The 14,946-nt window shown below is 37.4% G+C and overlaps 1 protein-coding gene across 1 annotated transcript in view; it reads right to left on the bottom strand.

Moving 5' to 3' along the window:
• Window positions 1–13,597, bottom strand: part of LOC115669378 (salutaridine reductase-like) — a 54,492-nt gene extending 40,895 nt beyond the window's left edge. Inside the window, exons 1-2 of the mRNA XM_056318450.1 lie at window positions 13,476–13,597; window positions 13,117–13,360 (exon numbers count right to left, since the gene is read on the bottom strand). Of these exons, the coding sequence (XP_056174425.1) occupies window positions 13,117–13,360; window positions 13,476–13,483 (252 nt within the window). The 5' untranslated portion in view covers window positions 13,484–13,597. The remainder of the gene's footprint in view (window positions 1–13,116; window positions 13,361–13,475) is intronic.
• Between the last annotated feature and the right edge of the window lie 1,349 nt (window positions 13,598–14,946).

Raw genomic sequence — 14,946 nt, 5'->3', positions numbered from 1 at the left:
TCTATATGGCTAGCTTGAGTGCTCCAGGTCTCATTGAAAGACAAAGCAACAACAGATCACCATATTTCGATGGCAAAGAATATAGTGTCTGGAAGAAAAAGATGAAGGCATTCATCAAATCAATTGATCACATGCAGTGGGATGTTATCATCAGAGGAGTCAAACCAAAACCTTCTGATTCAAAAGAAAAGATAGAAGGGAGCACACCAGCAAATCCTCCATTATCTCAAACTAAGATATCAAAAAGAGAAGCTTTAGATTCAAAAGCAATTTATTCTTTATATTGTGCTTTAGCACCTATTGAATATAAGAAAATTGCTTTTTGTGAATCAGCTAAGGATATCTGGGATACTCTCTACACTACATATGAAGGAACAGATCGAGCCAAGGAAACTCAAATCAATCTATTGCTTGGTCAATATGAATCCTTCAAAATGAAGTCTGGAGAATCAGTTGCTGATATGTATGACAGATTTGCTGACATAGTAAACGGTCTTGCATATCAAGGACAACCAGTCTCAGATGCGATGAAAGTCAACAAACTGTTGAGAGGACTATCAAAGCAATGGGATAATATCAAAACATCTCTTCGAGAGACTTAAAGGATCATGCCTCTATTAGTGAATGAGTTAATTGGAACTCTTCAATCATATGAGACTGAGCAACTGAATGAAGAGAATGAATCCAAAGGTAAAAAGGTCAATTGCATTAAAAATTAACATTGATTCTGATGCAGATTCTGAAGATGAAGATGTTGATAATGAAGAACTGGCTCTCTTCATAAAGAAGTACAAGAAGATGAAAATCAAAGGAAGAAACCTCAAAGGAAAGAAGCCTTTTGAGAAGAAGAAGACTCTCGATGAAACAGAAAAATCAAAGGAAGTAATTTGCTTTAATTGTAGGAAACGTGGACATATTAAGCCAAATTGTCCACTTTTGAAAAAGAAGACCAAATTTGAGAAAGCCAAGAAAGCCTTAAAAGCAGAAACCTGGAGTGATACAGAATGTAAAGACAGTGATGAAGATATCTCAAACTTCTGTCTGATAGCCAAGTCAGATTCTGATTCTGATGCTAAAGTTGAGATTGAGGTAAAGTATCCTGAAATGCCAATTGAAGTGTCAAATTACATTGATGAATTATACTTTGAATTTAAGGCTGCTCTTAAAAGAATCTCTTCTTTAAAAAAGGAAAATTCATCACTGAGTCAACAGGATGTTTCACAAAAAAAAATCAATTTTTTTCAAAAAGAATTTCATCAAGTCAAGGAAAATCGAGATTTACTTTCCAAAGAAATTGCTGTTTTGAAAAAGGAATTTTCAGAAATTACTTCCAAGTTTTCAAAAGGTTCAGAAACTTTGAAGCATATTCTTTCTATACAAATTCCTTACTACAACAAATCTGGTCTCGGATTTGTGAAGGAAAGTGACAATTTAATTGATTTTCCAAAAGTCAAGGAGAGATTAAGGCAAAGACCTCCTCGACAAGCTTATAAAATCATTTCAAAAGGAACTTTGTCAAACCTGTTGGCCGAAGTGCACTCAAGTGCTCAAAATGTGGAGATCCACAGCACTTTGAGAATGAATGTCATAAGGTCTGGAGACCTATTCGAAGAGATTTTGTTAAAACAGCCTATACTAATTCTCAAGGACCCAAACAAATTTGGGTACCAAAGAAAACTTGAGTGGTTGTGTTTTTTGTAGGTTACCACAAAGAGAAAAAGGAAGTGGTACCTAGACAGTGGATGTTCTAGACACATGATAGGAGATCCAAGCATATTCGTTGAACTACAAAGTCTGAATGGTGGAAAAGTTTCCTTTGGAGGAAATAACAAAGAAAAGATAGTTGGCAAAGGAACAGTTGAAATTGAAGGACTCACAATCAATGATGTGTCATTGGTAAAAGGACTCAACTACAACTTGATAAGCATTAGCCAACTATGCGACACAGGCTTTAGAATCAACTTTCAAGAAAACACATGCTCAGGAACAAGCAAAGATTCTTCTCAAACATTTACAGGAAGAAGACATGGCAATATTTATCTTCTAGATGTCAATCCAAACTCCACTCATTGCTTGATCTCAATCAAAGAGGATGAAGATCTATGGCATAGAAGATTGGGGCATATTAGTATGAAACAAATCTCAAAAATCTCAACCAAGAAATTGGTTCGAGGTCTGCCACATTTGAAGTACAAAAAAACAGAGTTATGCAATGCCTACACTCTAGGTAAACAAGTAAGAAGCTCTTTTGAGTCTATACATCATGTTTCCACTAATCTGCTTTGCAGCTTCTACATATGGATCTATTTGGACCAACCAGAATACAAAGTATTGGTGGTAAGAAATATTGTTTAGTTATTGTTGATGATTTCACAAGATTTACATAGGTGTTCTTCCTTGCTCATAAAAATGAAGCATTTCCATATTTTTCAAAATTTGCAAAAAGAGTTCAGAATAAAAAGGGTTATACTATTTCTAGCATTAAAACTGATCATGGGGGAGAATTTGAAAATCAAAGTTTTTCAGATTTCTGTGAGGAAAATGGCTTTCAACACAATTTTTCTACTCTTTATACACCAGAACAAAATGGTGTTGTGGAAAGGAAAAATCGTTCTTTGCAAGAAATGGCAAGAACTCTTTTGATTGAAAGCAAGATTCCTTTTCATTTTTGGGCAGAAGCAGTTTTTACAGCATGTTATATCATTAACAGAGTTTTTCTTAGGCCCATTATTGACAAAACCCCCTATGAGCTTTACAAAGGTAGAAAACCCCGCATTTCATACTTTCGTGTATTTGGTTGTAAATGCTTTATACTCAAAAATCCAAATGACCGCCATGGTAAGTTTGATGAGAAAGTAGATGAAGGATTTTTCCTTGGATACTCTACTACAAGTAAAGCATACAGAGTCTTCAACAAGAATTCTCAGACTGTGAAAGAAACAATGAATGTGAGGTTTGATGAAAATATTCAGACTCACAAAGATGAATCTGAACTATCTCCCAATATTCAAGAGTTATCTGAAACTCAACAAGAATCTTCAAAGATCGTTGAATCTGTAGAAGAAGGAAAAGAAGGTTCAATCCAGACTCAATTAGAACCTTCAGAATCCGATGATATTCAGAAGGAAAGATTCGACAGAAACTGGAAGCATAAATCCAGTCATCCAAAGAACCTCATCATTGGAGAAATAGAAGATGGCATCAAGACTAGATCTAAACACAAGGAAAACAGCAGCAATTTGGCATTGATATGAGAAATAGAACCAAACGAAATTGGTGAAGCATTAGTAGATGAAAGCTGGATCGAAACTATGCAGGAGGAACTTCAGCAGTTCAGAATCAATAAAGTATGGGAACTTGTGCCAAGACCCAAAAATCATCCAGTAATTGGAACAAAATGGGTATTCAGAAACAAACTGGATGACAAAGGAAAAGTCACTAGAAACAAAGCAAGGCTTGTAGCAAAAGGCTACTCACAAGAAGAAGGCATAGATTATGATGAAACCTATGCACCGGTTGCCAGGTTAGAAGCCATTATGCTACTTTTAGCTTATGCTTGTTTCCATAACTATAAATTGTTTCAGATGGACGTGAAAAGTGCTTTCCTGAATGGCTATATCAAAGAAGAAGTATATGTGGAACAACCACCTAGTTTTGAAGAACCAAGGAAGACTGATTATGTCTATAAAGTCAAAAAGGCCCTTTATGGTCTAAAACAAGCACCTCGTGCTTGGTATGAGAGGTTAAGTAACTTCCTTCTGCAAAATGACTTCACCAAAGGTAAGGTTGATACAACTTTATTCATTAAGAGAAAAGGTAAGGATTTTTTACTTGTTCATATTTATGTTGATGATATCATTTTTGGATCATCTAACGAACTGCTTTGCAAAGAATTTTCTAAGAATATGCAGAATGAGTTCGAGATGAGTATGATGGGTGAATTAACATTCTTTCTTGGCCTACAAGTGAAACAAACCAAAGATGGTACATTCATTTGCCAAGAGAAGTATGCAAAGGAGATTGTCAAGAAGTTTGGATTGTAGAACTGCAAGAAAACAGACATTCCTATGTCTCATTCATTCAAACTGGACAAAGATGAAAATGGTAAAAAGGTTGATCTAAAGGTATATAGAAGCATGATAGGATCATTGTTATATCTTACTGCATCTCGACCTGACATATTGTTTAGTGTCCGTATGTGTGCAAGATTTCAATCTGACCCAAAGGAATCACATCTCTCTGCAGTTAAAAGAATAATCAAATACATTGGAACTTATCCAATGTTAGGTCTTTGGTATTCCAAAAAATCAGATTTTATTCTTACTGGTTATTCTGATGCTGATTTAGCTGGCTGTAAAGTGGACAAGAAAAGTACTATAGGAACATGTCAATTACTTGGAAATATGTTGGTGTCCTGGTACTCAAAGAAACAAAACACAGTTGCACTTTCTACAACAGAAGCAGAATATGTGGCCTTGGGAAGTTGTTGTGCACAGATTATGTGGATGAAACAACAGTTGCGAGACTTTGCTATTGAAGATTCAAGTGTTGCAATCAAATGTGACAGCACAAGTGCTATCAATTTGATCAAGAACCCAATTCTTCATTCACGAGCTAAGCACATTGAAATCAAGCATAACTTTATTAGAGACCATGTTTATAATGGTGATGTGAATATTCAATTTATTGATTCTAAGAATCAATTAGCTGATATATTCACAAAACCTCTTGATAAGTTTTCATTTGAGTATATTAGAAATAAACTATGCATTACTTACCTATTTTCTTGAAATATTTGTTAGACAAGAATTTTTCAGACTCAAATGTTCTCCATCTGAATGTCCATTTCAAACTCAAAAGAAAGGTACGTCCTTAATTCAAATTTTGGCGGGTAGATTTTTGGCATTTCTGGCAGGATATTTTCGTACATGTTACTTTTGGAAGCAAATCAGGTATGTATTCTAATTTATCTGATTGATTATTTGTGCTTAATATATTTTTTTTACCATTCCTATATAATAGGATCACTTCTTATAACTTCTAAAAGCGGTTTTTCTTTCCAAAAACCGTCCTCTTCTTTTTTATAAAACCCTAACAGTACGAACCCTTTTCACTCCCGATCATCACCACACTCAGAGTTTACTTCTCCTCCTTCTCCAAGATCAAATCTTTTTATTCGTAGTGTGGATTTCGACTATCTTGAAAAGGCTGGCATTTCTGTGAAACATCTTTTTGAAAGATTGGGCATTTATGAATTCTGTCTGCAATCTGTACATGTATATGCAGAACTGACTGCTTATTTATACTCAAATCTTTCTATTCTGTCACCAAATTGGCTTCAATTCACTGTTGGTGATAAAAAGTATGATTTGAAAGTGGAAGATCTGGCTCTGATTATTGGAGCGAAAAATTACAAGTTTACTCCATTAGAAGTGAGCTTAGAAGATGCTTCCAAAGCAGCTTTCAGAGAATCAGAATTTTGCTAAAGGCTCTAAACGCCATATTTCATATTCTGATCTGACCAGAAGAACTGTGATCTTGCATAAGATCATTATCAATTGCTTGAGGCCTAAAGCTGCTTCCAAAACTGACTTGTCCAAGTCTGAAATCAAGCTTATTTGGGCTATCCTGAATGGAAAGTCTTCTCTCTTCCACACATCATCATTTTCCACATGTACAAAACTCTCCAAAAGGACAAGGGACAACTTCCTTATGGTGCACTCATCTCTCGAATCTTTATCTTTTTAAACATAACTATTCCTGATGACTTGTGCAAAACCTTTGTACCTTTGATGTTTGTTAGAGAAAAAATGCTTACCAAAATGAATCTTAAGCATTTTGATGATAAAAAGAAAATAGCAAGTACAGTCAGAGGAAAGGATGCTCAGTAGTCAGAAGCAAAATTTGTTGGGAGGAAAAATGACAAAGACAAAGAAGAAAGAAAAAGAACAGGAAAATAAAGAAAGCAGACTGTCTCATCAAGCCCATTCAAGGTGTACAGTAAGAAGAGAAAAATTCTTCTCCGATATGAAGATGATGAATCAGAACACCTTGAAACAGGACAGAATGTTGGTCCAGAACATATTTCAGAACCTACTAAAAAGGTTTCAGAACCAGTATCTGGGGACTCACATCTGCATCAACAGAATAATATTCCACAGGGGACAGATATAAGTCAATCTCCAATTAATCCTGAAGAGACTTTGAATGAAACTACTGCCGTAGAACATGCAGATTTTCAGGGGGAGATTCCAACATAGACAGGGGATAAGTTTGAACAGCATGCACCGAACAATGTTCAGGGACAGACTTCAGAAAATATGACCATTTTGACCCTTCTGCTAGAAATTAAAGAAAAACAAGCTGCACTTGAAGAAGACGTGAAGAACCTTCAGAAAATTGTTGAGGAAAACAATCAGACTCAACATCTTCAGGCAGAAAAGACAAAGCAGAGATTGGGGAAGCTATTGCTCTATGTTCAACAAATATGGAGAAAGCTATGGGTCAATGTTCTACCAAGATTGAGGAAGCTGTTTCTATCCTAGAGAACTTTCAACTTGTTCAAACGCCATCAAAGAAATAACCTGCTTTTCATACCCTCTTTTTAAACCATTCTTATTTCCAAACTGATTCTGTATTCTTAACATTTGCCTTCGTTAGACTGTTTGGATGGTTTATATCAGTGCATTATTGTTAATTTATTATTCTTTTTGCTTATGACAAAAAGGGAGAGAGATTATGCAGATATTGCTGTACTAACATTGCAATATGCAAGTTATACTCAAAGGAAGAGAAATACACAGATCTTAAGAGTTTGCACGTTTATTTATCTGTGTTTCATGCGCTTAATATGACTATTTTCTTCAAATTTATTTGACATTGATTGAATCTGCATGGAAGTTTTGTCACCATAAAAAAGGGGGAGATTGTTAAGGAAAACTCCTAATGAATTTTGAAGCTGACAAAACTTTTTATGTTTATCTTGTAAATCTGACATGCATTCCATTCTAGTTTAATATGTTCTGGAAGTTTCAGAAGGAAATATCAGACTTTACAAGTTTTCAGAACTAAACAATCTCAGAACTAAAAGTTCAGACTCAGAAATAAGATGTTCAGACTTTACCATAAAAGTCATTCTGACTCTAATTTTGAAAGACTCAGATTTTACTGAAGACCTACGCTGACTCAGGTTCTGAATGTAAAGAATCAGAAATTCTTCAGACACAGAAATTATGCAGATGCAGACGTTGAAGTTTTTCAGACGCAGAAGCAAAACTCATTCAAAACGAATCACAACAGCTAGTCATATGGCATGAATTTCACAATAGGAAAGTTTTGATTGACTCAATCTTAATCAAACTGATTGACAATCAAATATTATGACAAATATGCATTACAACGGATAAAGCTCTACTTATGGAAACCAAGATTCTGATTGTATGGGCGACCAGAATCAGTGGGATTCAGATTTTGTCAACCAACGGGTACTCAATCCATTTTATACAAATCTGTCCAAGATGAAGATTGGAAGATAATCCTCTGAAAACTGTCCAACGGCTAGTTTGAGAGTGGAGGAGTATAAAAGGAAACCTACGAGGAGCAGAAGAAAAGTACGAAATCGAGAATCAACAAATCCAAAGTCTGAGCATACTCCGATCCTTTCTCTTGTCTTTCTTGAGCTAAATACTAAGGTCTTGAGGGATACTTTGTAATAGTGATTGTGTGAGATAGAGAGTCCTATCATACACAAGAGTGTTGTCACTCAGAATCTGTAATTCCTCTTGATTACATAGTGAAATCCAGCCAGTAGGCTGTCAGCGTAAGAGAGTGGACGTAGGCTTGCTATAAGCCGAACCACTATAAACTTGTGTGCAGTTTTTCTATTCCTTATCTCTTACTTTAAATACTGCACATCAAGAGCACTATAAACTGTTTTAAATCTGAATTTTATTCAGACTCAACTGTGTTTAATCATTTCCGCTTAAATTGATCAAAATTGATTAAGATCACTTATTCACCCCCCTCTAGGTGATCCTTGCTAGCTACATCATCCCTCTCCCCTACAACAACCAGATCCGCCCCTACTCGACAAGCTTCCACACCTTTTCGTCATGGAGGAGGGAATCCAGCCCCCCAGCATCGTCATCGTCGGCAACCGGTCTTCCGACAAGTCGAGCGTCCTCGAGTCCTTCATCGGCATCAACCTGCCATGAGGCGGGGCATTCACACGCAAATCCCTCCCATCATGCGACTCCAAGACAACCCATACGCCGATCGCCTGGACCTCTACCTCGAGATCAACGACAAAGTTGTCCCCATCGACGAGGACCCATCTTCAAGGCCATTACTGCCGCCAGGTCTGGCGAGAACCAAACCGGGCATGGACTTTCCAATCCTGCTAAATACGCTACTCTCTCACAACGAATGGCAATAATGCGGCGAGCCATTGCGGACCCGATGGTGGGGAGTTGCCAAATCGCGTGATGGTGAGTGAGGTGTTGAGGTACTCTCTCACCTGGGTGACTATCCCATTGGCAGAGACCGTCCAGGCGTTGAGCGAGTCTAAGTCGAAGCCCTCGGTGATCACGGTGGAGCCAAAGGAGGCGACAAAGTCGGAGACGAAGAGGAAGGTGTCATCCGACATGGTGGAGGAGGCGCATCAAGAACTTGGGAAATGGAACCATCACTCGAGGTTGGGGTGAGGATGCGGTGGATAGCATCGCAGTCGCGGAATTGGAGGGCCTCGTACAGGGTGCGGACCACCGTCCGACTTGTGGGCTCATGGTCCTCTGGATGCTAAAGAAGAAAATGAAAATTTTCTGTTAACCTTTGCTTTGGGTTCGATGGAGAGAGAGGGAAGATGGAGAGTTCTAACAGTCAATGATGTAGGACTTGGGCGAGGGTGAGAGGAGAGAATGAAAAGGAAAAAAAGAATAAGAAAGTTAGACAGGTGGAATTACACATGGACTTTAACGTGTAAATTGGACGGAAACCTAACTGTGGGGTAGATTTGGAAACTCATTAGAAGTTGGGACAAAAAAATGTTTGGGGTAGATTTGGATCTAAACCTAAAGTTGGGGGGTTTTTTAGGAAATTAGGCCCCCAAAGAAACCTATATTTTTCTTTTGTTTTTCTTTTCTCTGAACCAAGAATACTAACCTTACACATAAAATATATTATAGAATAGTGAGCCCTTCTATGTCTTATAGTGAGATGAGAGTTGTGCCTTTTCACGTTAGACAGAGAAGACTACTCCTTTGGCTAAAGAAGACAAATGAGCAACAAATATAATAAACTAAGTGTGTCCATCTCTTTTGTCTTTTAGTGCATAAGTTCGAATTTGTAAACAGCTCAAACTCGAGACATAATTTCAACATAAATAAAGAAAATGGTACATTGAAAATTGAAATTTACATGAATGATGAATGTGGCTGGACCGCTAATAGATAAAAGTAATAAGTGTATTGGAAATCCTAAAATTTATCGTAAAAATGTAATTGAGTCCTAAAACTTTTAAAAAATGCAATGAAGTTATAAGACTTGTTAAGTTAATGCAATCAAATTCTAAAACTTGTCGTAAAAGAAGCTTGGGTCTTAACCAAAACCTCGATAGTGCAGCACGATTTAAGAACATGCCGGATGGACCGTCTTTCGGCAGTAGAGCCACTGTAACGGGGCCTGGAGCACTTTCTTCAATGGCTGAAACCCTGCATTGCCATTAAAAATCAGTCTTGGCATAGCCGGGATTAACCGCGATAAGGGCGATTTCGGGGCATTTCTTAGGCAGGACTCTTATGTAAGCATTGAGACCTAACTTTGAGACAATGTAAGCCGATAGAACCATTGGCACGCCTTTGGTTTCCCCCTCATCCTACTTCACTTCCTTTAGAAATCCCTCTACCATATTTTCCAATTTCTCTTCCGTTCGGTCATCACTGAGAATTTATTGATTATAGAAAAAAAAATAAAAGAACTGATGTATATAACTTGTCATAGGAAAATATGCTTCATTGTTTTTCTCGAAATTCTATTGCGTATACGGACGGTGTAGAAAAAAAAAGGTAATTCCACGAGCGGAATGAATGCGGTGACACATATTACAGTATCTCTTTTAGTTATTAAATTATTTCAATGTAGAAATTGTTGACTATTTTATTTACACGTAGAGATAAATCTAAACGTTATCTTAATCAATTCTATACTTTCTTTACTTGTGATTAAAAGATGGTGGACTTCTTTTTAATGCTTACAATAATTACACATATCATGCTCCTACACATCATTTGTTCAAAATCGATCACCATCAAGTGAAAATATGTTCTCCATTCATGTGCTCGGAGTTTACCTATTTAAGATGCACTTTCTCGTTGTAATTTTTTATGAGATCAATGACAAATGTTCTAAAAGTTTAAATTGTTATATAAATGGGTAGTTTAATATTTAAATACTCTAACACTTCTCCTCACACGTAGATAAGACTTTATCCTAACACTAAACATGGAAATATATAATAAGGTAGACAAATAATGAGCCTGCAAAGATTTGAACTCTAGATCTCCCGTTATGATACAATGTAAAATTTTGTGAAATCACTGATAACTGTTGTAAATGTTTAAGCTATTTAATAAATGTGTAGCTTGATATTTAAGTACTCTACAGTAGCCATGGTCGCCTCTTGCCATGTAGCCTGTCCAATAGCCACACTAGCCTGTTGCCACATAACCTGCACAATAGCCATGGCAACACATAATAGCCACGTCAGGTTGTTGCAGCGTAGCTTGCACAAGTTAGCCGATTCTCTCTTCAGCGCATCGAACTACTTTGTCATCCACCGGGATGTTTTTCGAGTCTTTTCTCCAAACTCCAGTTGACTTCATCTAAGTCATCTTGAGTTTGAAGGGATATTAAAAATAATTAGAATATTTACTTGATTCCACATGTCTCTTAGGATTATGCATATTTCTCATTGATTATAATTGATACCATAATAGTTTTTTATCTTAGATAGTCATCTTATAAAGCCTATAAGAGACTCATGTACTCATCATAATTCTCTCTAAGAATATGCTGAAGAAAGAATCGTGTAATTTCAATATATTTCTATATTATAATGAAGAGTACATGTTTTATAATTTTATGAAATGATTATCTAAGGTAACAAGATATTATAATATCAATTATAATCAATTAAGGATATGTACAATTAATAGAGATACATGCACAATCCTTAGAGATACACAGAATCAAGGGAAATTTTTTTATTATCTTTAACATCCCCTCAAATTTAGGGTAACTTAGAAGATGTCAATTGGAATTTAGTAAAAATATTTAAAGACGCCTCGTGGATCATCGAAGCGATTTGGTGTGCTGGAGAGAGAACCGGCTAACGTGGCTGCTTACATGGCTGTTTTGTGTTGCCATGGCTGCCATGAATGCTACGTGTATTATTAGGCTACACGGCAACAACACGGGCTTACGTGGATGTGGACGTGATGAACAATGTTGAGCATGCTCAGGTGTGCGCCAGATGCACTCAAAATTTCCTCAAAACCATCTAGTTTCGATATCAAGATAAGAATCATGCAGAAGATAGAATTGTGTAATTTTTGTATGCTTCTTTATTATGATGAACAGTACATAAGCATATTTATAAACTTTTTTGATATGACTATCAAAGGTAACAAGATATTATGATATAAATCGTAATTACTTAAGGATATCCACAATCAAGAGAAATATATGCACAATCTAGAGAGATATGCAGAACCTTTCCTACGACACAATATCCACATTAGTGCTTAAGCAAGCAAATCAGTTGAGAGCTCCGTGACGGATTCAAGGGAACCATAAACTTTGCATTTATGGATGTATATCCCTTCATTAGGGTTTAAACCTACACAGCCTCTCTGCACTACCCATCCAAATCTTGATCAAAAGGTCCATACTACCATACGATTGAAGAACGCGCCCGAAGGTCCGTCTTTCGGCATTAGAGCCACCGTAACGGGACCTCTTGCGCCTTCCTCGACCGGCAACCCAATGTTCTGGCTTAGGTCGGTCTTGATGTATCCGGGGTGCACGGCATTGATGGCGATTCGGGGGTATTTCTTCGCCAAAACTCTTGTGTAAGCATTGAGAGTTGCCTTCGAGACGATGTAAGCGGATAAAATGATCGGCCAGCCTCTGGTTTCCACCGCATCCTCCTTCATATCCTTCAGAAATTGTGCGACCAAACCGTCCACTTTCTCTTCCGTGAGTCTATCGATGTCACTGAGCTCCTCTTTGATATTCTCGCCGGGGATGTACTGATTTCAAGCAGGATAAGATGAACAAATTTTTCTCTCACGTCATGAGCTTCAATCAGCTTCAATCAATCTCCTTATGTTCAGGCTTTCGTCATTGCATTAAACGGCAATATGACATAATCAAGTACATACCTTAAGCTGGCCAACGGAAGAGGAGACATTGACTACTTTCGGCAAATTTGATTGTTGCAGAAGAGGTAGAAGAGCAGCAGTTACTTGCTTGAGTCCATAGTAGTTAGTCCACAGACATTTTTCTGCTGATTCATACGTCTCCTTAAAGAACTCTTTCATCGATTTGGCCTTTGGACCTCTAATCTGCAATAAGGTCGCATGAAAAAGACGACGGTGTTAACCAATTTAGGCTTCTTAATTTCGATAAATAAAAGGGAAGAAAGTTAAAATGATGATGCCCCAAATATTATGCTAGTTCATGTCAAGAAAAGAATAGGTTAACGTTCAAAAACATTTTCGAATTTGCATGTAGATGATTTTAAATCAAAAGCTGAGCTATTATTTAACGGTGGGCAAATGTGTTTTAGGCTACTAGCTAGAGAAAAAAAAAAGGCGGCATGATTTACTTGAATACGTTCAATGAATCATAGCATAGAAATTATATGAAAATTGTATTTAGTAGTAGTAATGCCGATTTGAGAAAACTCACCATATCTTCTGTCAAAACTAAGTCCTTTTTCATGAATGTAGCTCCGGTTATGCCTGCATTATTCACCTGCAAGGCAAATTGCTCTTTTACGGCTCTTTTCTCAATCTAGTTGAGACATAATATAACAAGTGACCTACGCATACATTTTACCAGAATATCGAGTTTTCCGAACCGAGCCTTGACAAAATCCGCCAGCGAATTGACGCTGGTCCTGTCTACCACGTCGAGCGGATGAAAGACCACGTTGGAGATCCCAATACTCGCGAGCGTCTTGATAGCCTCATTCCCTCTGTTAACATCTCTAGCGGTCAATACAACAAAGACTCCATTGGAAGCTAGTTGCTTGCATATCTCTAATCCGATCCCTTTATTGGCACCCGTTACGACCGCAACCCTACAAACATTAACAGAAGAACGAGAACAGAACAAAAGGGTTAGCATTTCTTTTGAAATATATCATATCGAACCGGTTTCGGTAATTTATCAAGAGTGGTGGAAGCGAGGAGCACCTGTCCATTTGATGAAGAGCTTGAAATGTTAAAATCTGCTCAATCTTTTCCTTTTCCAAAGGGTTTTGGAGGGTGGTGGCTCTTCAGCAGTGGCTTGTCGAGTGCATATTTACAGGGAAAGGAAAAAAAAAATCATTCTTGTCTGTCTAGCCAAAAACAAAGAAAAAGGAAGCAGAGAAAACATCAGCCAGTGCGTCTTAGGTTATATATTTGGTCATTGATAGCGCAATTTTAACGTATGCCGTGACGTATCCTTACCATTCTTATCTAAGTGGTGATCACTTTCTTTAAAGGAGTAAATGAATAAAAAAATAATCATTCAAACCAAATTATACAGTCAAACCACGAGAAAGGTTCGAGAGATATAAGGACAGATTTTGTAGAATAGGGTATTTTTTTTTTTTTTTTGGTAAAGTTGTAGAATAGGGTATTGATCATTCAATGTTCTAAGTAAGCCCAAATGATTGCGAAGCAGGCTAGTGAAGTTGGGCCATGTATTTATGTGGCAATGTTGTCATGGGCAGCGACCATGACTAAAATTTGAAAGACAAACACACCATCAAAGATTCGATTTTACCTATGAACGGTATTTCAGCATGCACTACCAACAAGGGAAAATCTTTTTAGGAGGAATATTGTACCTAAACCGAAGTGTGATTTATGTCAGCAACATCCGGAGACTGTTGAGCATGTTTTTCTACTCTGCCCGTGGACGAAACAAGTTTGGTCCAATCCTTCGCTACAAATCAAAATTCCCGATCGAGGGTCTTCCGAGAATCGAAGATTGGCTCTTGGACTCTAGAGCTACATCTGTACCCTTCGAGCTACTCACAACCGTTCTTTGGCTTATCTGGAAATCAAGGAACAACTCCACATTCCGAAGACAAAAACCAAATCCACAGCAGTTGGTGAACTCATCTAAGGTGATGCATCGGTGCTCTTGTGGAAACCCTTGTTTTCTTCTCTGAACGTATGTCGGAGTGTCTTCTGTTGGAGTCAAGACTACTCAGAGGTGTGTCAGCTCTCACAAGCGCAGATCACTGTAAATGGGATGTACGTTTACTTATCTTGAAAGCCCAAGACCTGTTGAAAAACTTCTCGGATATAAGTTTGGTCCATTATAATAGATAGTCCGACAAAGTGGCAGACTGGATAGCTAAGGTCCATAGAAAAAATTCTTCTCTTGATCGGCCCCCTCCAGACCTGTGGAGTTTATTTTGTGCTGATGCTTTTGCTTTGTACTCGCAAGTAAAGACTTAAGCAAAGAACTAATATCGTTTTGCACTGAACTTTCTACCCTCTTTCCCTAATGACATGCATGCTATTGTAAGCATTCAATCTAAACTAGACATTCGTTCATCATGAAGTTCTGCATAACTCACTTTATTAGGCAAATAAAAGTGTGCACTCACGCATAAAAGCACTTGCATTTCTCTTTGTAATTTCCGGTGTACTCTATCTACAGGACTTT

Source organism: Syzygium oleosum, unplaced genomic scaffold (assembly GCF_021117445.2).
Source record: "Syzygium oleosum isolate NSW1041296 unplaced genomic scaffold, Sole_v2.1 Sole_v2.15, whole genome shotgun sequence".
NCBI classification, from domain to species: Eukaryota; Viridiplantae; Streptophyta; class Magnoliopsida; order Myrtales; family Myrtaceae; genus Syzygium; species Syzygium oleosum.
The sequence above is the reverse complement of the archived record's forward strand: the minus strand, read 5'-3'. Positions and strand labels throughout refer to the sequence as shown.